The 22,977-nt window shown below is 41.9% G+C and overlaps 2 protein-coding genes across 3 annotated transcripts; one reads left to right on the top strand and one right to left on the bottom strand.

The window, feature by feature from the left end:
* Positions 1 to 236: 236 nt before the first annotated feature.
* dclk3 (doublecortin-like kinase 3) lies at positions 237 to 7,913 on the bottom strand. Of its 2 annotated transcripts, none has more exons than XM_086281007.1 (7): positions 7,658 to 7,913; positions 6,298 to 6,509; positions 5,685 to 5,793; positions 3,133 to 4,317; positions 1,899 to 2,031; positions 1,647 to 1,814; positions 237 to 1,527 (listed from the first exon to the last, which is right to left on the bottom strand). In XM_086281007.1, exons 2-7 carry the CDS (start codon positions 6,432 to 6,434, stop codon positions 815 to 817), a joined length of 2,445 nt encoding a protein of 814 aa, XP_086137133.1. In that variant the 5' UTR covers positions 6,435 to 6,509; positions 7,658 to 7,913; the 3' UTR covers positions 237 to 814. The 2 variants fall into 2 exon arrangements, with proteins under 2 accessions (XP_086137133.1, XP_086137131.1); XM_086281005.1 differs by having other exon boundaries at positions 238 to 1,527; positions 5,685 to 5,816.
* An 11,261-nt stretch (positions 7,914 to 19,174) lies between these two features.
* Positions 19,175 to 22,122, top strand: fabp3 (fatty acid binding protein 3, muscle and heart). Its single transcript, XM_086279955.1, has 4 exons — positions 19,175 to 19,372; positions 20,780 to 20,952; positions 21,600 to 21,701; positions 21,790 to 22,122. Exons 1-4 carry the CDS (start codon positions 19,300 to 19,302, stop codon positions 21,841 to 21,843), a joined length of 402 nt encoding a protein of 133 aa, XP_086136081.1. The 5' UTR covers positions 19,175 to 19,299; the 3' UTR covers positions 21,844 to 22,122.
* The last annotated feature ends 855 nt before the right edge of the window (positions 22,123 to 22,977 follow it).

Here is a 22,977-nt window from a genome sequence, read left to right on the forward strand (position 1 = left end):
CCTGCAGCCCCACTCAGCTATGTACACACACTTTACCCAGTAGCCCTATGTGCTCACCCTGTTAGCGGTGTTGGGCAATCTTCATTACTTACTTGAGCTTACCACATACCCATTTGCCACAGATGGCTGTCTGTCATCACACAGGATCAGTAACATAAACTCAAATTTACAGAAGCTGGTTACACCCAACACACTGTATTGCCAACAGAATTTATTTGGACAAATAATATACAAATGTATGTATATTTTTATTTCATGAGCAGATAACAAACTAATGTTGCTAGATAAATAAGACAGATTTCTAGGAAAGAACATCTAGTATAAAAGTATATCAAGTATAAAAGGAAGCTGGATCAGCTTCAGCTTACAGCTAAAAATAACTACTAAAACCAGTGGCATACATGACCTTTTACTCTCAAAGTTAACCATAATTTGCAGAAGAAAAAGAAAAAATACCAAAAATTGACTAAAAAATGCATTTTTAATGCACCAGCATGTAAAAAAATCAGAAACTGCGCTTCACTATTTTCCTTTCCATCCTTCTCTCACAGTATTGCACAGACAGTGCTTTGGTCATTACTTGGTCATTACACAACACGGTGATTAGTTTCTGATTGCAGGATAAATGGATTACATACATTTATGAGATGTATCCAGCCTCATTAATCCGACCATATTCATCCCCAGGAGAGTAAAAATCGCTTCATCTGCAGGCCATTGAAGGATTCAGCTGCCAAGAAATCAACAGTATTGTCCGGAACAATGAAATTAATGACCCTGATCTCATCACACAAATGGGAGATTGACAGTAACATCAGGACAGAGTTGGAGGGTGGGTGATGGTGGTGGCATGTGCGTCTGGTTTGTTATGGTTTTGCGGTGCAGAAGTTAAGTTCTGTTGATGCAGAGAGGAAGCAGGGGTGGAGGATGGGTTGGTTGGAGGTGTAGAACCTGTAGGTGTCTGCATTCTGGTCTGTTTTGCTTGTGTCTTAATCTGTGGTAGAAGTTCAGTTTCAGCTGCTGTGGGGGAATCAAGGTGATTGAATTTAGAGTTCAGCAGCTTTGGACTTGGACACTGTGTTTCTCGTCTATCTGTAGAGGCAGCCTCTGGTTTATGTTGACCAGTCGAAGCCTCTGAGGGTGTGTGCTCTCCGTCCTGTGGGGATAAGTGGCTTGCCTCCACTAGATGTTGCTCTGCTGGTTTGTTCTTATCCTGTCCTCTTCCACTGCTCATTGCTGCTTGTCTCTCATCTTGTCTGCCGAGCTCCTTCAGTGCGTTCTCCTCATTGATGGCGCGTTTTCTTGTTTTGTCTGTCAGTGATTCTGTTGTGTTTGTTTTAGGTGGTTTCTGGACTGTTTCTGGTTTTCCTTCAGTGGCTTCTGTGTCTCTCGGAGTTTTGTCTGTGAGCGCCCTCTGCTTGCAAGTTGAAGCCATTGCTTTCACCCAGGGATGCAGGAGGGTCTGCTCTGCTGTCAGCCTCACGGTGGGGTCCGGCTGAAGGAGAGCTCGGATGAGGCCTCTCGCTTCTGCACACGAGTGCACACAGAGAAAAAACACGCTGTAAATATGTGTGTATACACATATTTGCTTTTACACTTTTACACGAGTACTTTTACTTTTACTTGTACACTTATACTTAACTCACCCTCTGATATGGGGTCCCAGTAGGGGGATGGAAAATTAAGCTGTGCCTGCTTTATTAGCTGGAACAGCTCTACCTGGTCACGATTACGACTGCGAAATGGGGGGAAGCCACACACCAGGATATAGAGAATCACACCCAGAGCCCAAACATCCACTGCTACACCATAACCTGACAGTCAAAAAACAAGTACAACTTTTCAGAATAACAAAACGCAACCCAAATTCAGGCAGAGGAGTCACATAAAGTCCTCACCTGTCTCACAGAGGATCTCTGGGGCTACATATGTGGGTGTGCCACATATGGTGAAGACTGGCTCAGTTACAACCATGGCAAGACCAAAGTCTCCCAGCTTCAGCCTGCAGATGCCAGCAGCGACTTGCTCTATCTGAGAAAGGGAGTAGGTGAAATAAAACACAGACGGAGTGAGCCATGGAGGCAAAGTTGGGTTTGAATTTTTTGAGTCTTTGAGGTCATCAAAATATTTATCCCGTTGACATTTTTGTGCATCTTGGAGTTTAAAAAATAATTGCACTTTCTTACTCTACAGACATTATATATAATACTTGTATGATGATCTGACAGCACACTTGTGTTGATGTGGCTGTTTTGGTTTATGAAGTCAGAGAGTGTGTCAAACTCGAGTGTTGGTGGGAGAAAAATTTGAAGAATAGCTGCTATAATCTAAAGTCATTTTGTGGCGGTTCTCCTTCTAACCTCAGTTTGTGTAGCGTACTACAAAGTTCAGTTCTAGGCTCAGTCTTATCTGCTAGACTTAAGATTACTAGACACATAAAGGATCTCAACTACCATCTGCTTTTAGCAGTGTTTTTTTTTTTTAAATCTATATTTATCTCTGTTTATTCATTATTATTAAACTGTATCTATTTGCTTTGGGGTCTTGTTTTTTTAATTTTTGTATTCTAACCACAAATCTAGAAAGGTATTAGTTTAACAAATGTTACTTAACATGATGGGCATGCGACAAAACTATGACCGACCTGTTTTGATTTCATAAAAAATATACTTTGTACTTTTATTTGATGTTATGTTTTGCTGTGTGCATGCATGTGTTTTGTTGCAGAAGTATCCTTTCATTTGAGTTATTTTCATTTTGTTTTAGCACGCATGTATTGTGTCACACACTTGCCAACTCATCTATGCACTGCTTTAAACCACTAATATTGACTTATGTTAGGTTTTATGGTGTGGGTGTCTCATTGGTGTAATTATTGATGTTACACAATATGTATGTTGTGAAACATAAATAACATGAGAAGGCAGACTTCTGCTAACTAAGTTAACAAAGTGTTTTTGCCAGGGGCCCAATTGTGTTAATGTTTGTTGTCACCCTCCTTAAGGACCCCTTTTAAGCCAGGGAAAACCCTGAATAGTATTATGTTAAAATGAAAAAAAGAAGCTTGATTACCATTTTTTACACACAAGACCTTGAGAACCCAACAATCATTCTCACTACCCTGAAACCCACCAGGAGGTTCTCTGGCTTGAGGTCTCTGTGGACGATGCTCTTGCAGTGGATATAATTCAGAGCTTCACTCACATCTGACACCATCAGTCCTGCCTCTGCCTCTGAAAACTTTCCCCGGTCACTGATGGCCTCAAACAGATCCCCTCCACTCACCAGCTCCATCACCAGATAGGAGTGAGTGTTTGTGTGGTGGTGAGCGAACAGCCGCACTATGCGAGGGTGACGCAGACTCCCCAGGAGACTCAGCTCATTCTGCATCATGTGCTCTCGACCAATCAGTTTGGTCCGCTCTACTATTTTGATGGCGAGGGTTTGACCATTGTCACGACGGCGGCACTCTCGCACCACCGCAAAGTTCCCGTCTCCAACCACACGTCCAAATTTGTAGCATTGCTCAATGTCTGTCAGGGTGACGTCTCTGCCATCGGTGGGGGGGTCAGAGGTTTCTTTATTCTGTGATTCTTTAAGAGCTTCACCAATGTCTGGAGCTGCACTTTGAATATGGCTCTTCTCCTCATCTCTGCTGATTGGTCGAGGAGATGATGGGTTGTTATAGATATCCGGCTTTATTGCCTCCTGCTCTTTTTGCCTCTTTGACACAGGAGGAAGTGGGACCCTCGCTGATAGCACACTGATCGGTTGTGGACTCTGATGTTTAAGTCTTCTCACTAAGCAGTTTTCACAAAGTGCAGGAGATGGTATGTCTGCATTTCTTGGAACCTCTTCATGTTTAAAAGGATCAATCAGAGAAGGCTGATGCACTCTGACTCCTCCCCTCACATTTAGCCTCTGCAGGTGGTTGGGAAGGTGAACAGATTTTCTGCATGAATTCTTTTTATGAAACTTCTGTGTGTCAGAATTATATTTGTCTGCCTCATGTGTGTCTGTATGTTGAGATGTGTGAGTATTAGTATAAGGCTTGGCATGTGTATTTGTGTCTTGGCATGTCTCTTGGTTAGTCCCACTGCTGTCGGTCCCTTCGCTGTACCCACTGTCAGCCTTGGCTGCTTTATCTGGCGGTGGCCTTAGTCTCTTCTCCCAGGCCCGCTGCGCACTTGATCGGTAATGTGAATGTTCTGGAAATAATTCCTCCAAAGCTTCCTGCACACTGCTCAACTCAGGACGAGCCTTACCAAGAGCCAGGAAGGCGACCTCCCCTCGGAAAAAATCACACACACCCTTAACCTGTGATAGACAGAGACAGTGGTGAAAAAAACACACTCACAGACATCAGATCTGCAGCAAAAATTCTATCAATTTCATAAGGCTGCTAAAATATTTATATTTAATATAAAATCATGTTTTTCTTTTTGATCTTTTCCACCTCTTTTAATTTCATGTACTGTGATTATGTGGCTGTAGCAACCTATATTAAAATGCTCTGGCTAATTATAAAAGCAAAGTTAATAGATTTTGTGCAATGATTTATTTGTCTGAGAAATATACTATCAATGTGCATTATTTTGCTCAACATTGTACAGAGCAAACTGTGAGGGATGCTTCTCAGATTAAACCTGTGAAAAATGTGCAACTTATTGTGAAAAGAAAACATTGAATATCTTTTATTCTTAGCTAAGTTTATATTGGTTCATTTGTCAGTCAGTTGTGGAGTACAGCAAAGCCTAACACGGTCTTGAAGACCTGGAACCCCTAGTCCCAGTCTTTGTCACTTTTACATACACACCATACTGCTTTATGTCCAAATATGTTTTCTCTGTGTCCAAATCAGACCATTCAAAACATTTTTGAACACAAAAGAAAAAAACAACAACTGTGCACCTTGCACAAATGGGGTTTTATAGTTGCACATTTTCCCCCTCAGTCTGAAAGTCTGAAATATGTGCCAAATATAAATAATATTCATATGAGATGATTTGCAAATCTCAGAGCCTTATACAGTATTTTATTAACAGATCTTTTTTTTAATTTGATAGCAGCAACACATCTCAAAAGTTGGAAAACTAAGTGGTACTAAAAAGAAACAGCCAGAGGAATAATTTAGAACTTTAGGTTAATTGTGATCAGGTCAGTAACATGGCTCAACCATCTATAACAAAAAATATTAACAAATTACAGAAGAATTTCAGAACAATGTAAAAACACATCATTATCAAATAGTAAAAATTAACCTAAAAATATAAAAACTTTGAATATCCAAACATCTACAGTGCATAACATCGTCAAAAAATTCAGAGAGAAATTCTGGAAAAATCTCTGTGTGCAAGAGGCAGGGCAAAAAAAAAAATCTGTGTTGGATGTCTTTGATCTTAAAAAATGGTACATTTTCTGAGTTAAAACATTTTATATATTTTCAATGCTCTACTGTAAATAAATGTTCAGTTTATAAAATATGCAAGTCGTTCCATTCTGTTTTTATTTAAATTTTACACAGTTTCCCAGCTTTTTCAGAATTGAGGTTGGAGTAAATGACCACAAATCTCTACATTGAACTGTATACTGAATGTGTGGGGTGCAGGAGGTTAATAGGGGCGCCTTCTGCACATTTTTGCCTGCTCCTTTTTCAAGATAATCTGGTCATGGTTGGGCCTCACCTCTCGTGCATGAGTTGTGTAAAGACGTGTGACTCTAGCTCTGTGCCAGCGAGGAAATCCCAGTGCCTCTGAGATATCCAACAGCAGTTGCTCAAAGGACACCACACCCCTGCGGTTCAACAATACTGTTACCTTGCAAGCCCAGAGACAAAAATCACTGTTAGGTTAGGAAATTCATCCCATCTAAATTATATTCTTAGAAATTGAAAACATCAAATCATCACTTTTAGAAGGGATTTATAAATCATCAATATTGTCTTTAAAGTGGTTAATAAATCAGGTTGATTCTAAGCTATTAATAAGAATCACTTTTAGAGTGTCCCTTCTTTTCTTCTACTAACACTTCCTTTATCTTATTGGGTCTTCTCTTCATTAGATAAACATCTCCAGTGGACTGTATGAGCACTTCTGATGAAGAGTTGCCATGAATCAAGCCATCATTGTGTTGCATTATTATCAAATAGAAAGCATTAAAGTCACCACAGGGGATTTTTTGATATCGTTTTAATCCAAAAATGGTTGTAATAACATGTCTCATAAATAGTCTGTGAGGCACTAGTAAGATTGTGCCTTATTTTAAAGAGCTACCAAAAACAGTCAACATTTAGCTCACCTTCCGTAGTGTGCTTTGGCTACATGGGCGGACAATGGTGACCAGATGAGGCCGCTCAGCGCTCTCCTCTGCATGCCGGGTGTGGAATAGGGGGAGGAGAGGAGGAGGTGGAGGAAGAAAGTGGGACCTGCGAGCATGTTCTGCAGGATGAGGGTGAATGGGCCAGGGCTGGGGGACCCCAACTGGACGTTTCGACATGGGTACAGAAGGACCTGAAGCAAAGGGAGGGGTAGAGGAACAAACACGGAAACCAAGTTGGATTTATGAATGTGTGCTATAACACTGACTGAAGTTGACATGGCTGGTAGATCTCTTGTAGACTTGTATACAATAGAAACTCATAAGTAACACAACACCCGCTCCTCATCCTGTGAGCCTGTGTGAGTGTGAAAGCAAATCCGGCTGATCAGATTTGAGTGTTTTCCATCCTACAGAGTCCAAAGGCCATTTGAGATTCCTCAAGCACCTTGCCCCGTCGGCTGAATTATTTAGGCTTCCTTAAGTCATGAAAAGCCGTTACAGATATACACATGCCCACACCAACAAAAGCTTGTGTGACCTATTTAGGGCTCAGCAAAATCTGCATGATTAATGAATCATTAGAGACCCACACAGCATCTTTGACATTTCACTTTCTGGCAATGCGGTGAGACAGAGAGATGCTATCCATTCAGTCAGCAGAGCTGTGGGTTTTATGTTTTGTTTCCACACAAAGAACAACGGACAAAGACACAAGACTTTACCTTCAACATGAGCAGCCCCCCCCCCCCCCTCCCCCAAATGTGAGCAAACACACACACACTCAAAAAGCTTTTCAGAGTGGACACAGAAAAACATTCATGTCCCATAAAGAGCCAGCTGTGACCAGTCAAAGAAGACTGAATCAGCCTTTTTTCTGTGTGTGTGTGTGTGTGTGTGTGTGTGTGTGTGTGTGTGTGTGTGTGTGTGTGTGTGTGTGTGTGTGTGTGTGTTTTGAGCTTAGGCCATATATATTGTGAGGTTAACTATTTTTCATGCCCTTTGCGGGCTAGCCTTTTTCAAAAGAGCCATTTTAGCATGACGTTATAACACAGGTGTTACTAATCTCATTAATTAAGCCCCAAATATATGAGGATATGAATATCAGAGACCATTAATATCAATTAACATAAAAACGTTTTCTAAAGCTTACCTCGTTTCAGAATGGTTTCTATGAAAAAAAGGGTCTTTAAGATTTTAGTTAAATAATATTTGTATTTTTTTAGTAGCTAAAAGCGAATGTTTCCCACCTACTTTTGTAGTTCAAAGTTTTGGCTGAGACACTCAGTTTTAAATTATTTTAGCTGCACGTAAACTCGATTCAGCCCGACCAAAGACTCACCTGACAATCTTAATTTAGCGTTACGCCCCCCTTCGCATCCATACCGTGCTTTCTGTGAGGGAGTCATGTCTTTCGAAACAATAACATTTAACAAAAAACAAAACAAAAAATACAGCGAATTAAATTAAAACACAAATGATAAAAAATATATTCAAAAACCAGCGACTCTTATTTCCTGCTCGGCTTTATTCCTCCATGAGCTACTGCTGTCATACCGCCTCTTAGCTTTCACGTAAAGTAACGGGATGCTCTGAGAGAGGGCCCTGTAGCTACTGTGGTTGCTATGGATACAGGTCAAGTTGAACGGATGGAGATGGGAAAACACCGGAAGCTCAGCGAGTTTGACGTCAAAATAAAATACTTTGAATCAGTGAGCATTGTGTTGCATCTAGATGTGTGTGTCTCCCGAACTTGATACTTTTAAAAAAATCCACACATATTTATCACGGCAATTAATTACTCTACTGACATATTAAACAAACTAATAGCTCGAGATGGCTAACGATTGTAGCGGGCGCGTGGCTTTATTTTGAGCATTTTTACCGGAAGTATTCAGTTTTGTCTTCAAGACTTGACACCGAGTATTAGTGATTTCTTTGAATAGAGTGGACTGATTCTACAGCATACATCTTTGATGACTTTGAAAAGCAAGAATTGGGTTCACAGGTTTGCATTTATTTTGGAATTTCTCTAATCCAGCGGTTCCCAACCTTTTTTGCGCCACGGACCGGTTTATGCCCGACAATATTTTCATGGACTGGCCTTTAAGGTGTCGCGGATAAATACAACAAAATAAAAGTAGCGAAAAAAAGAAAATTTATTCATAACACACATGAAAAGACCCAGGAAAACCGAGTAAACGATAAAAACGATAACAAAATAACGCTGAAAACCGATGAAAACTCTGAAAACTATACATTTCACACCTGAGCCTCAACTCTCGCGGCCCGGTACCAAACGACTCACGGACCGGTACCGGTCCGAGGCCTGGGGGTTGGGGACCGCTGCTCTAATCCACACAGGCTCAAATATATACATAAACCTCCACATGTCTGTGAAGGTTCTCAGTCATCCAGGTCATCGTAGTCAAAGGAGCTTTCAAAGGGTTGTGTGTGTGTGTGTGTGTGTGTGTGTGTGTGTGTGTGTGTGTGTGTGTGTGTGTGTGTGTGTGTGTGTGTGTGTGTGTGCGTGCCTTAGCAACTTGCACCTAACCTCAGGGGTGAGTTTGGGATCATTAAGGGTTAAAACCCAGACACATTTCTGACAGGCCAACAAAATAGTTAATCTTTTTCAGATTCATATCTTAACCTTAGATTCAGGTCTATATTTTCTCATAAAAAGTCTACCTGTAAGTGATTGTCGCTATTTTATTTATTTCGCAATATTTCCCACAGTCCAGAGACTTTCATGTTTATTTTGATTAAGGTTAAATGGTGATTCTAAATTGGCCAGAGTGTGAATCTCTGCGTTAACCCTGTGATAGATTGGCAACCTGTGCAGAATGTACCGCCTCTTGCCCTATGACAGCTGGGATAGGCTCCAGCTTCAGCCATGACCTTGAACTGGATAAGTGGAAGAAAATGGATGGATAGATAGGATTTGGTTGATCTAGTGGTTAAAAACACAGCATGGGCCTTATTGCTGGTTTAAATCCACATCACTGTGTGCCATTGCGCTCTCTTTTGCCCTTGTTTTCTTACTTTACTCTTTGTATATTTGGATTGACAGTCCTAGAAGATGATGACTTCATGGCTTAGAGGTTTAAAACAGTGAACATGTAAGAGAAGAGCCAAGTTTTTTTTAATATCGAGGAGCTATGCTTGAATGTCTTTGCCAGTTTCGTCCTCCATTCATCTTCAAAATTCTCAGAAAAGAGAGAACATGAACTGACTCGTCTGTGCTTAAAGCCAGCTACTGTCCTTGTGAAATCACTTTATGTTTCAACCACAGAATGAGGGAGAAAAATGAATCCCCAAACAAAGCCTTTTATATCACAAAGACTGGAGATATGGTGACAATTCACAGTGACGGAGGGGGAGAGGAGCTGCCAGTCTCAAGGGGGTTACCAGAGTTTCACAGATGGAATTTAACACACATACACAATGAAACACACAGTTTGTAGTTGATCTTTAGATACGCTGCCCCCACCCCCACCCCCCACACACAACTCTGTCTCCCAGGATACCGTTGATATTGGATCAGGAAGCATCAACAACTTCTGTTCCGGCTCCTGATCCTGGACGCACCACTGAAACGTAACAGTGCGTGTGTTTTCTCAAAGAGAGGACAAAAGCTCAGATGACTGCTAGGACTATATTTATTATTTATTTTGCCTTTATATCAGGAGGAATACCAGCTTTTTTAATATTTATTGTTATTTTATACACTTTAACTTCAGAGTACTTCAGCAGGGAGCTCAGAAGAGCCGTACCTGGAGCTGAACCAATTTTTTCTATTAAGGGAGAAAGAAGTGGAGACCCTGGAGGGTTAATGTGGATAATTTCTCTGCCATTTGTTGCTAATTTTCGTGAAACTTTGTTAGAAATGTGGGTCACAGGCAAAATAATATCCAGTGCTTCACTTTCTTCATGAGGTTTTGCAGCACGACACTTCCACTGATGCAATCACATTCACATTGATTCAGTCTTTTGGATCGAATCCTTGGCCAGATAATATTAACAAGTTTAAATCAGGGTAAATATCTCAGAGGTGGTAATTTTTGATTTACGTGTTCACACAATTGCACTTCATGTTTCTGACCAGCAGATGTGGCTCCTGTACTCACTATATCTTCCTGCCTGCAGAGAGGACTTGGTTCCATGTGGTTTTCTTGAAAAGGGCTAAGCGATTCCTTGGAAGAGCCATCCAGCTACAGAAACCTGAATCAGCTGTAAGATGCTGCGGTGCGGTGCTGTGTTTCTCTCTGACTGCTTTTTGCAAAACATACAAATTCCAAAGAAGACGACAGGTTGACTCAGCACTCTGTCCTTGAGTGACTCAGTCTGTTTTTCCTCTTTAAAGCTTGTCGATAGGTACTGGAGGATATGCAGAGTAAATCTAGGATTTTGAGCTTAGGCGTATCAGATGCGGTAAACAAATCATGTCAGTGCTGGTGCTTTCTAATAAGCTAAAAGCCTTTCAGAGACGAACTTTTGGGTTGGCACGCTTTAAGAAATCTTATTTTAATTATGCTTTCTCTATCTTTTTAACTTACTTTTAAATTAGCCAGGATGCTTCTCTGCATGGACTCTCTGAACCCAGTGGCTAAAAGAGTTGCACTTTATTAGTGTTACTGGTTAGTAACCATTAACGAGAAGCTGCTGTTGCGCATGTCATAACAGGCACCACACACCCTGGATGCCATCTGTTTGGGCTCCACTCATCCAAACATCCATGACATTTAAAAGCTCTGACACAGTCAAAGTCAGGCATCTTTTGACTAACCCAGGCATATGCAAACGTTACTGTCAAAGGAGCCATTTTTCATCTGTATGAACCCCATAATCATATTTAGGTTAAGTATATACTAACTTATCCGTATTATATGTGTAAATATTTTCTTACTATTACCTTTTTGCCATGTGTGAACTCTGCAGCTGCAAAGTTGCATTACAGAAACAACATGTTTTGTGCCGATTATTAAATTATAGAACCAAATCAACAACAGTTGTTTTTCCATTATTTTTTTTTATTATCAACATAACAGAACAATTATGAAGTGGAGGAAAAACAACCCATTAGCATGTTTAGGCCTATTTTGAAAATGGAGTAGCTATAAAGCCACGCAGGCCACTTTGAACCCTACCAGTGTTTGTGCAGATGAATCAGAGTAAAAGTACTCCACTGTGTTCACAAATAAAAAAAATATAAAAGCTTTGAAAATAGAAACATTTATAAACAGCCTTCAGCTAATCAGGAAGAGCACTGAGTCAATAGTGTTGGTGGAGGAAGCAACATACTGTTAAATTCTTTATTTTCTACAGTGACATCCACAGCAGGACTCCAGATGAGCCATTTGTATACACGCATCCATGTTAACCACCGCTACTAAAGTTCCTCAAAACTACAAAAGTCAGGCACCAGGTCATAAGTGTATGGGGTGACCCACAAAATTCTATTTACCAGTTGAAAGCTGGAGAATAAGTCCTGTGCAAAAACGAAAGAAAAAAATCGTCATTACCACGTTCATATTCATCTGGTTTTTGCCAAAGACTGGAAATGATCACAGACTGGTCACATGAGCCACATGTCCGTGGCTGACTAGTCATGTGATGCCACACATGCCTCAAACTTAGACACAAACCACAAGTGACAGTCGGGTCATTACAGTCTGTCTCTCTCCCTTTCTATCGACACTTTATTAGGTACCCTTTCGTAGCACTGCGTTGGACCCCTTTTCCCTTCAGAACTGCCTTCATTCATGGTAGATTCAACCAGGTGCTGGAAAATCCTCCGAGATTTTGGTCCATTTTTACACGATAGCATCATACAGCTGCTGCAGATTTGTTGGCTGCACATCCGAGATGGAATTTCCCGTTCCGCCTCATCCCAAAGGTGCTCTATTGGATTGAGATCTGGTCAATGTGGAGCTCATTTGAGTATATAGAACTTGTCGTTTTCAGCAAACCATTTTGAGACGATTTGAGATTTGTTATATTGTGTGTTATCCTCCTGCAATCAAACTTTAAAAGGTACAGTGTGATCATAAAGGGATGGAATGGTGAGCAACAATAATCAGGTACCCTGTGGCCCAAAGTGTTCCCAAAATTATCCCCCACACCATCATATCCCCATCAGCAGCCTGAACCATTGATTCAAGGCAGGATGGATCCATGCTTTCATGTTGTTGTTGCAGCAGAAATCAAGACTCATCACACTAGGAAATGTCTTTCCAATCTTCTGCTGTCTACTTTTGGTGAGCCCATATAAATTGCAGCCTCAGTTTCCTGTTCTTAGCTCACTGGAGTGATACCCAGTGCCGTCTTCTGCTGCTGTCCATCTGCTTAAAGGTTTTGCATGTTCTGCATACCTTGGTTGAAACAATTGAACAATGACAAACTTCTTGAATCTTGAATCTCATAAAACATGCCATGCTGAAAGGTGGGTGCACAATAAATAACACGTTTAAAAGTCTGTCGCTCATTCTGCAATCTGAGTCATGCTGATTTATGATGTTCATAATCACCCTGTAATTTTCTATCCTGAGCGCCGCATAGACAAATCAGTGTGAATAAAATTATATAAGCATTGCCGAGAGAGAAGCCGACATATGAACACACTACAGAAGGGAGTGGCAATTTCCAGATGTTTATTTAGTTGTATTATTCCCACACTCACATAAAGTTCTATAGAAAAACCCCAAAACACCCTTCTATGCTTGTGAAATTGGTTTTAGCCTTGTAGTTACAGTTGTGGTCAAAAGTTTACATACACTTGTAAAGAATATAATATAATGGCTCTACCGAGTGTCCCGTTATTTCTAAAACTCTGATTTTTCTCTGATAGAGTGATTGGAACAGATACTTCTTTGTCACAAAAAACATTCATGAAGTTTGGTTCTTTTATGACTTTATTATGGGTTAACAGAAAAAAGTGATCACATTTACTGGGTCAAAAATATACACACAGCAACATGAATTAGCAATTTTGGTGACTTACAAAGTTGTCAGTGAACTGAGCTTCATAGCATGGCCTCTTAACTTGTGAGTGATTATGAGTGACTACAGCTGCTGACTTCTCTTAGGCCAGTTAAATAGGGCTCATTGGATACAAATGCCCACAAACGCTACAATGGGAAAGTCAAAGGAGCTCAGCATGGATCTGAAAAAGCAAATTATTAACTTGAACAAGTCAGGAAAGTCACTTGGGGCCATTTCAAAGCAGCTGCATGTCCCAAGAGCAACAGTGCAAACAATTGTTTGTAAGTATAAAGTGCATGGCACTGTTTCGTCACTGCCAAGATCAGGAAGAAAACGCAAGCTATCACCTGCTGCTGAGAGAAAATTGGTCAGGAGGGTGAAGAGTCAACCAAGAATCACCAAAAAGCAGATCTGCCAAGAATTAGAAGCTGCTGGAACACAGGTGTCATTGTCCACAGTCATACGTGTTTTGCATCTCCATGGACTGAGAGGCTGCCGTGCAAGAAGGAAGCCCTAGCTCCAAAAGCAGCACCTTAAGGTTCGACTGAAGTTTGCTGCTGATCACATGGACAAAGATAAGACCTTCTGGTGGAAAGTTCTGTGGTCAGACAAAACAAAAATTGAGCTTTTTGGCCACAATGCCCAGCGATATGTTTGGAGGAGAAAAGGTGAGGCCTTTGACCCCAAGAACACCATGCCTACAGCCAAGCATGGTGGTGGGAGTATTATGCTGTGGGGCTGTTTTGCTGCCAATGTAACTGGTGATTTACAGAGAGTAAATGGGATAATGAAGAAGGAGGATTACCTTCACATTCTTCAACATAACCTAAAATCATCAGCACGAAGGTTGGGTCTTGGGCGCAGTTGGGTGTTCCAACAGGACAATGATCCCAAACACACATCAAAAGTGGTAAAGGAATGGCTAAGTCAGGCTAGAATAAGGGTTTTAGAATGGCCTTCCCAAAGTCCTGACTTAAACCCCATTGAAAACATGTGGACAATGCTGTTCTTCAGCATTGTCCACATGTTTTCAAGTCCATGTCAGAAAGCTATCAAATTTAACTGAACTGCACCAATTCTGTGAAGAGGAGTGGTCAAAGATTCAACCAGAAGCTTGTGGATGGCTACCAAAAGCGCCTAATTGAAGTGAAAATGGCTAAGGGACATGTAACCAAATATTAGCACTGCTGTATGTATATTTTTGACCCAGCAGATGTGATCACTTTTTTCTGTTAACCCATAATAAAGTCATAAAAGAACCAAACTTCATGAATGTTTTTTGTGACAAAGAAGTATCTGTTCCAATCACTCTATCAGAGAAAAATCAGAGTTTTAGAAATAACGGGACACTCGGTAGAGCCATTATATTATATTCTTTACAAGTGTATGTAAACTTTTGACCACAACTGTATGTGAGGTCAGCGTACATGTATGTTCACACATGCACTCCAGCACACATCCCTGCTTGTGCTATGTTTTGAGGACAAACACTCTGTGCAGGCTTCTCCTAGATAGCTATAGGGGCTTTATCTGCAGTTGACAATGCAAACAGCAGTTTAACTGATTTTGTTCTGTATTCAGATTGAACAGGCTGAGCCCAAAAGAAGCTTAGAGGTGATAATTATATTAACCAAGATTAAAATAAAGACACGGCTCATGTACCTGCTAGTGCAAATGTTGGTATGCTATCTCTGTTTACTTACGCTTAATAGTGTTTATACTGCACTTGAACTTATGGTTTTACCCAGCACGGCTAAAGTTTCCAGCACACATATGTAAGTCTTTATGAAGAGGGGATTTTACGCCTCAGACTCCCAGAAAAAACTCTATGTGAGTTATAACCATAGTGGCATCCCAGAGCACTATATCACAGGATTGCATAAGATCAAACACACACCCACACACATTTGGAAAGATATTTCCACAGACACTGACAGGACTGACGTGTTCTTTTTTAATTTTAGATTCTAGCCTTTATAGGCAGAAGAACACCCCCCCTCCCCCAAACAAATAAAATAATCTTTCAATTTTTAACCATATATCCATACATATATACATATATTTGAGTGACATGTTACCACCTATGTAACTGTTTAAATAATAAAATCCAATGTAGGCAAATGAGGGTAAGAGGAAAAGCTGGAACTAAACGATTTTAACCTTTCACCTCCTCTCTCTCTGTCCTCTCCTCTCTTTTTTCCATGTGTCCCTCTCACACCTGTTCATGTCAAGTGTCAGACCCGTGCGCACCACTGATTCGTTCCAGCGCGCACACATGTGCCAGTTTAGACACACTACTTGACACCAGCAAAGGGAGGCCCGGTGGAGGACAAGGGCAGTAGGACAGAGTGTGTAACATGGTTCGATAAGTATTCACTATTGACTTTTGTTGCCCACTCTGTCTGCCCGTGTGTGTGTGGTTTGACAGTGTGGTAGTTTTAATGCATGTTTGCTATTACACAACGTCCACAGATCTGACCATGCATTAGCAGATAGGGGAGAATTTCGTCACATTGAGAGAGACAGATAGATAATAAGTGGACACTTGTGCTTCTGCACGGAGGCTAGTTTATGATGCCCTTTGGGGACTTGAACCTGACTGCACACCAACCCATAGGGACTTATATCACAGTGAGGACGAAAACAGGTCTTTACATCTGTACTTGTGAGGAGTGATTTGAATTTTTGGTTTTTTTAAGTTTTAGGCAGGAAATTACACTTGACCTGTATACACATCTCAGAGTGACGTTTTCAGGACTGGATGTTAGTGTTAAAGTTAGAATTAGTTTGAAATGATTTTTGACATGGTGAGAAATGCTTTCATGCTAAGAGTTGAATTAGAAAATTATAACACTCTCATTCAAAGTAGTCTCTCTAAGTAGGGCCTTATTTTAGGAGCGTACTTGGACAATACCAGGAGCGTTGTCAGCTAAGACTACAGCTGAATCCACACAGGAAGCAGCTAGCATCCAGAGCCATTGGAAGGATGGTATTGATAAGAGCTGCACCGTCTTCAATCTCTCCAATGGACCATTTTCAGTTAAAGCAATGGTGGCTCATCACAAGCCTCGCAATATTTCTGAAGGTTTCCAATATATGGTGACAAATATAGCAGCACAGAAGTGTGAGATACATTTTTGAAAGGTGGGAAGTTAAAAAAAACAAACAAACAAGTCTGTATGTTATTACCACACATTTCAACTGCCTGCTAAGCCTTTGCAGGAACTATTTGAAAGCTACATGAACCACATGACGACTTTGATTTCTGAACGCCCGCTAACAGGACTCTGACTTACTCAGGGGCTCTGCTTGCATCCATGTAGACCACAGAACGCTAAAGAATTAGCTTTGAAGGAATTATTTGATGTATGGTTTGTGTTTTGTGACAATATTTGGACAACACCAGGAGAGTTGCCAGCAATTGGGGCCTAGAACATCCACTAGGGACCAACTGTCAGCTTCAAAGCAATGTGCTTCTTCCTGCTTTCTGTGGGGACACAGCCTAACACTAGTTAGCTAGCTTGGTTAGCCTAGATACTACACAGTGGTATTAAATGAGACTAATCTACCAAAAACTGCGTTCTTTGAGTAAAACTGAAACATCAACCATCTGTAACTCAAAAGCTTAATAATACAGACCTGAGTACTATAAAAAAACACATGAGTACTATTTTTAAAAAGGAGGAGAAAAAACACAGCTGTAATGGGAAACCTTGGGAAATATTCCATTCAACCTAGTCCAGCACAAGCTACAGCTAAAGGTTTTTCATTTAAGCTTTTTTCTTTTCTGGAAAAATAATTTTTTTTTAACTATGTTAACTAGAGAGGTTTATATGTGCTCCCTGGTGTACTTTTTTAACTCCATTATCTCCAGTTTTATTGTGACTACAGCATAAATGCTCCAACTATGCATGTGTGTCCATCAAGCAGACTCCAGTGGACTTATAAAAGTATAACTAGAATGACTGCTTGTGCTTGGCATCTGCAGCTGTCTGAACTTATCTTTGGACAGATGCCTTGTCTAAATAGTTACTCTAGGTTCTGTGCTAAGCTAATATTTTATTGCCTGGATCTCTCCGCATTTTTCCTAAAATGCTGCTCTATTCCTATTTAGCTTGTTTCTGCTGTATGATCAGGAACTACGAGAGCAATGAAAAGACCGAAGAACAATGTGCTTCCATCAGTGAAGTCTTGCCCTCTGTGTTCCTGTTTTTAATCTCCCAAATGTGTTCCCCAAAAGTGTTTCAGAAATGGATGGATGGATGGTACCTTTTCTGTCAGGAAACTCCACATTTGGTGGAGTATTTGCATTTTCTGCACCAGGAAGATGTCTGACTCCAAACATAACAACAAGGTGTATTTATTGAGTCTTACAATGCAGTTATTATGCTATAACATCTGGATCTGATTCTCCGGACTCTGCAAAGTTTCCCTTTCGCACATGCAGCAAACTAAGGCAATCCACTTTGTCAGATGTGTTGTTGCAAAAGCCAGAAATTCTCATTTAGCTTGGTAGAGCTGAAAGAGAAATGACTCATGACATCCACTAACTTGCTGTGAAGTCTGCAGACAAGGACCTGCTCTGTCCTCCAAGAGGTCTACCGAGATATTACGTGGACTTTGTAGCAGGGATCTGATAGGGATCTGAATCAGAGTGGTCTGCTTTTACTTTCCCCTGTGTCACGTCTAACAAAATGAAAAAAGTGTCATGGGGGGACCCTAAGATAATGCTGCCAATTACAGAAAAATCTGGAATTTAACAAAAGGAAAATTCCTAAAAATAAATAAATAAATAATGACACTGGAAGGCTGGTCTTTGATCCACCTATTCCTGGGACATTTGAGACTTCCCTGGTGAAGGCACAGTCTGCTCGACACGCTAACAGCTGCAGGAAAGAGAAATCATGTAAATGTATTTGCTCGGGTGAAAATCACCCAGCGATAGTGTTCTGGGGTTAATACAGATCAATTCAATAGTAACAAATCACAGCAAAAATCACCTGAAGGCGCTTTGTATTGCAAGTCGTTTGAAACTGTAATCAAACAACCCTATGAACAAGCAATTTGTCAACAGGGAAAAACTACCTTTTAACAGGAAGAAACCTCTGGCAGAACAAGGAAGGGGCAGCAATCTCTAACCGGTTGGAGATGAACAAGTTTTGTATTTGTGTCTAGAAAACAAGCACTATAGTAACACACCAGCACTCTTATCTTCACAGTCATAACTGCAACACACGTCTGCCAACATACTCGGACCTGTATCTGTGTTTACAAGCACTCTCACAAACACACATACACATTTGGTTACACTTTTCACACTTTGGTGAGCCACATTTAGGTCATCAAAATAACCGGCAAACCACACAGTGCAGGTGGATGGAAACCCCCCAGGTGGAGAGACCAGAGATGAGGAGAACAACTAGGGAGTAAAAGTAGGGCAGAGAAAATACGACATTTACAACCAACAGCTGCAAAAAAAAAAAAAAAAAAAAGACTCAATGGTGGGCCTCTTTTCCCTCAGGCTCACCTCCTCGTACTCCTCCACCTCCTCCCCATTGACTTCTCCACTCTGCCCTTTCTCCCTCTTCTTTGATTTCTCTACTAAAGCCCTCTCTGATCCTCTTTATTATGGCTGATAATACGAACAGAAAGCAGATGCAAACAAACCTTTCAAGCAATTCAAACACAATTTATTTGCATGGCGATCACTTTGACAAAACCAAGGCTATCACGTGTTCTCTTTTTGCTCCCCCCTCTCCTCCCCATCCCCCGCCCGGCAGTCTGTGGGTGACACAGACTGATGACATCACGAACAGCCGGTACATTCAGCCAGTAAGATCACAGCAAAGCTGGTGGTGCTTTACATTACTCCCCCTGTCTCTTTCTCTCGTCTCTCATTCTGACGCTCCCCTGCTTTGCCGCCTCTCTCTCTCCCTCACACACACACTCACTCACACACACCGTCTTTCTCTCTCGCCCTCATTCCTCCGCACCGCTGCAGACATGGTCGATGCTTTCGTTGGCACATGGCTCCTCAAGGAGAGCGATAAATTTGATGATTACATGAAAGAGCTGGGTAAGTGTTCCGTGTATTTCTATTTCTTTCTTCTTCTGTTTTTTTTTTAATGCATGCACATTGCGCAGGGGAGTGTGCGCGCATGCGTGTGAAACAGAGGATGCAGCAGTAGTGCCAGTGCTGCAAGCGAGCGCATGTTGAGACGGGTTTGAGGCGAGCTGAATGGTATAAGGTGTGTTTCATATGTAAACTGTTTTAAGTAGCTTGTTGATACAGGGTGTGGGAAAAAATGATCAATCATGGGAGCAAATAAGGGAGGCTTCAAATGGAGAAATAAAGGGGTAGGCTGTAGAGTAAAGGGTGGAGCGAAGCGTAGGTTGGGAACAGAAATACAGCAGGAGAAGATGGGCACCAGAGGGAGGGAGGAAAAAGAGGAATCATGGCTGACCACATGGGCCAAGTGCTGGAAAGGAGGGAGGACCCCCCCCCCCCCCCCCCCCCTTTTTCTTTTTTGAGTGAAGAAAAAAAAATCAGCCCCACTGTGGGAATCACTGAATGGCATTCATACACACAGACACACACAGTGTAGTATAATGTGGGTGACCTTCGCTGAAAGCTGTTCATTGTGTGAGGTCATGGGAGGAGCTGAATATCAAGCTGGAAGGAGGAGCTGGTGGGACGGGAACATGGAGATATAGTTTGGCTCCTGGCACACACATGGCTGTGGAGCGTGGAATGGAGGCAGGTGGATGGAGTTTGTTTTACAGCTGTGTAGAGCCACATCACCATCGACGTATTTCCTCTGATCACGGTAACAAGCAGACGCCCTTTAACCTCTAACCCCAGTCCTTTTAATCGATGAGGCATCTACACACACATGTGCTATGGGAATGTCGCTGCTGTAAATGAATTGGGTTGTTAACTTCAAACAGAAACAGATTTTTTTCCCTTCAGTAAAAGAAATGGTGCGAATCACGTTTACCCAGAGAAACAAATTCACTCAATCCCTCATACACACACAAACGCACACCAGGAAAGCAGGTAATAATTTGCACACACACACATGCCCATACAGGCACTCTCCCAGGTCAGAGGGACTCTGCAGTGTTTGAAGAACATGCAGCACGCTTAAGTGGCTGATAAAGGAGAGATTAGAGGGCATGTCAGATGAAGGGCAGCCCGGGGGCAAACCAACGGCTTTTGCTCTGGATGTGCAACAACATATTCCTTTCGGTATCTGTAAACACTCCCAGGACGTTTCCTTTAAGTCGGGTTAGAATATCTCAACATCTGCTTGATACACTGGTACAACCTTTGCCCCTATGTGAGAGGATCAGTGCCAGCGGCAGAGAAACAGGTTGAGTCTCTGCCTCACCTTTAGACTTGTTTATTTCCCACGGGGATAATCCACCCTCAGCACACCTCACCTGACTTACCTGGTTGTTTTAAATTTGTGTTGTTACACAGGCGTGGGCTTCGCTACACGGAAAGTGGCCAACCTCACCAAGCCCACCACCATCATCTCAGTGGACGGCGACACGGTGACGCTGAAGACTCAGAGTACCATGAAAAACACAGAGCTCAGCTTCACGCTGGGAAAGGAGTTCGACGAGACAACCGCCGACGACAGGAAGGTCAAGGTGAGAGGTCAAAGGTCCAATTTGAACAATGCAAAACCTTGCATTTAGCCTTTTATGAAAGAGGTTTTAAGCAGGCTTCGTATGAGGTAAGGAGAAGTCTGCTGGAACCTCCCTGCACACTGGAGAAGTAACCATACAGAAATATGGTGTGATAATTAAAGTGCACAGGCTGATGGATCGCCGTGGAAACAGTCGTGATGGGATGACATAAAGCTTTGGGAAAGAGATAAAGTTGAGTGCGCGGTAGCGTTTAAAGGGAACGTTACGGGGGAAAGGAGCAAGGAGCATACACTTTAACTAAATGTATACTGCAGAGTGTTTGCTGATGGCAAGAAGCTGTGGCTATTGCGAGCTCACATTCAGACTGATGTCTCTGTGGGCTGTTGCACGAGCACATGAATTACCCAACAAGTCGTTGTCGTCCTCTCTGATTGCACAGTTCCTTTGCGTTGCATTCTTTAATATGTAACTTTAGGTATTTTTTTACAAGCTTGCCATGAGATGGGAAAAGTGCGGTAGCTGCCTATAAAGATGTCTGCGCAATGGTGAAGCGCACAATGAAATAACAGAAAGCCGAACCACTGATTTAAATGATCCTCACTCGCTCGCTGGATGTGTGTCTGACTCTCGTTTCTGCTCCCCGCCAGTCTATTGTCAAGATAGAGGACGGGAAGCTGGTGCACATTCAGCGGTGGGACGAAAAGGAGACCAGCCTGGTCAGGGAAGTCAACGGCAACGTTCTCTTGCTGGTCAGTAACCCACCCCCCCAAAAAAAGAATAATTCAAATGTAACTTCTGTATGCATGTGTATGTAACTTCTCTTCTCTCTTCAAACAGACACTCAAACTCGGAGAGGTTGTTTGCACGCGTCGCTACGAGAAGGCAGAGTAAAGAAAAAGAAATCCCACAACATTTCAGCAGCTACCTGCATCAACTAAAATCCCGCATCCCAGACTCCTTAACACTTCTTCAAAACAGGCCAAAAAGAAAAACAACCCCACCTCCTCATATGGCTGCTATCGACCCCCGTCATTGTCCCTTTTAGTATTAATTTAGTATTGACTGTGACCTCCGACTCCTTTTCTTCCTCCCCACCTCCTTTATACGTTGTTCATTCTACTGTAAGAAACAATGAATAAATTCCATCAATTTTTTTGATGTTTGTTTCTCTGTAAGACTCCAGGTCTGCATTTCTTCTCTTTTTTAAGAATGTGGCCTGGAAGAACATGTTGCCTGGAAAAGTGTTTGAAAAGTTTTCCTGTGGAGTTCTGATACGTTTCAAATAAAAGTGTCTACACTGATGGACAGACTGGAGGAAAAAAAATGCTCCCTGGATGTGTTTTTCTTTGTTTTAATGACGGTCCGTAGCCCAGAGGTACAAGAAACGTTGCTCAGGAAAAACTGATCTGGGATCTAAATGATCAATTTAAAGCTTTATTCGGGGAGGCTGATTGCGAGGTTGATCTCGTGCATTCAGGGCTGTATTCGAGGCGGATTGAGCGTGAAATTGTTCCAATCTGAGCTGTACTTTTAAACAGGAGGGTTGAAGAGTTCAGTAGTCCAACACAACTATAGACTCGAGATGTGTGACCACATTTTCCATCACAGTGGGCTTTAGAGGGACTCACATGGAGGTTAATTATAGCCTCTTAGCAGCTCCTGTGTGTGTGCACAGATGAGTGTGGATCTTGCCTTTGCCCTGGTGAGGTTAAAGGAAAGTTGAGGTAAAGCTTGTACTTGTGTGGATAATGTTATGTCCTGTACTTGAATTAGGCCTGTGCATGTGCTGTCTAAATTCATATCATTCCTTCCCGGGGTACACTGGTGTCATGTGCTAGTGACGCACTGCCAACTAAATGCAGGGTAAAGGGGTGAAAGGGCGGAGGAGGAGCCCAGGCCACCTCCTGCTGCGACTGCCTCCTAAAGTTACCCGGAGCTGAAATGGTTGAGGAACGAATGGATGGAGTAAGGGTAGAGATTATGGATGCGGCTGTTTTTGCGCACTGTACCTGCAGTGTGTTGAAA

Source organism: Aulonocara sp. 'chitande type north' Nkhata Bay, linkage group LG22 (genome assembly GCF_057382095.1).
Source record: "Aulonocara sp. 'chitande type north' Nkhata Bay isolate Kocher_YH1m ecotype deep benthic linkage group LG22, A_spYH_male_GT1.1, whole genome shotgun sequence".
Taxonomy (NCBI): Eukaryota; Metazoa; Chordata; class Actinopteri; order Cichliformes; family Cichlidae; genus Aulonocara; species Aulonocara sp. 'chitande type north' Nkhata Bay.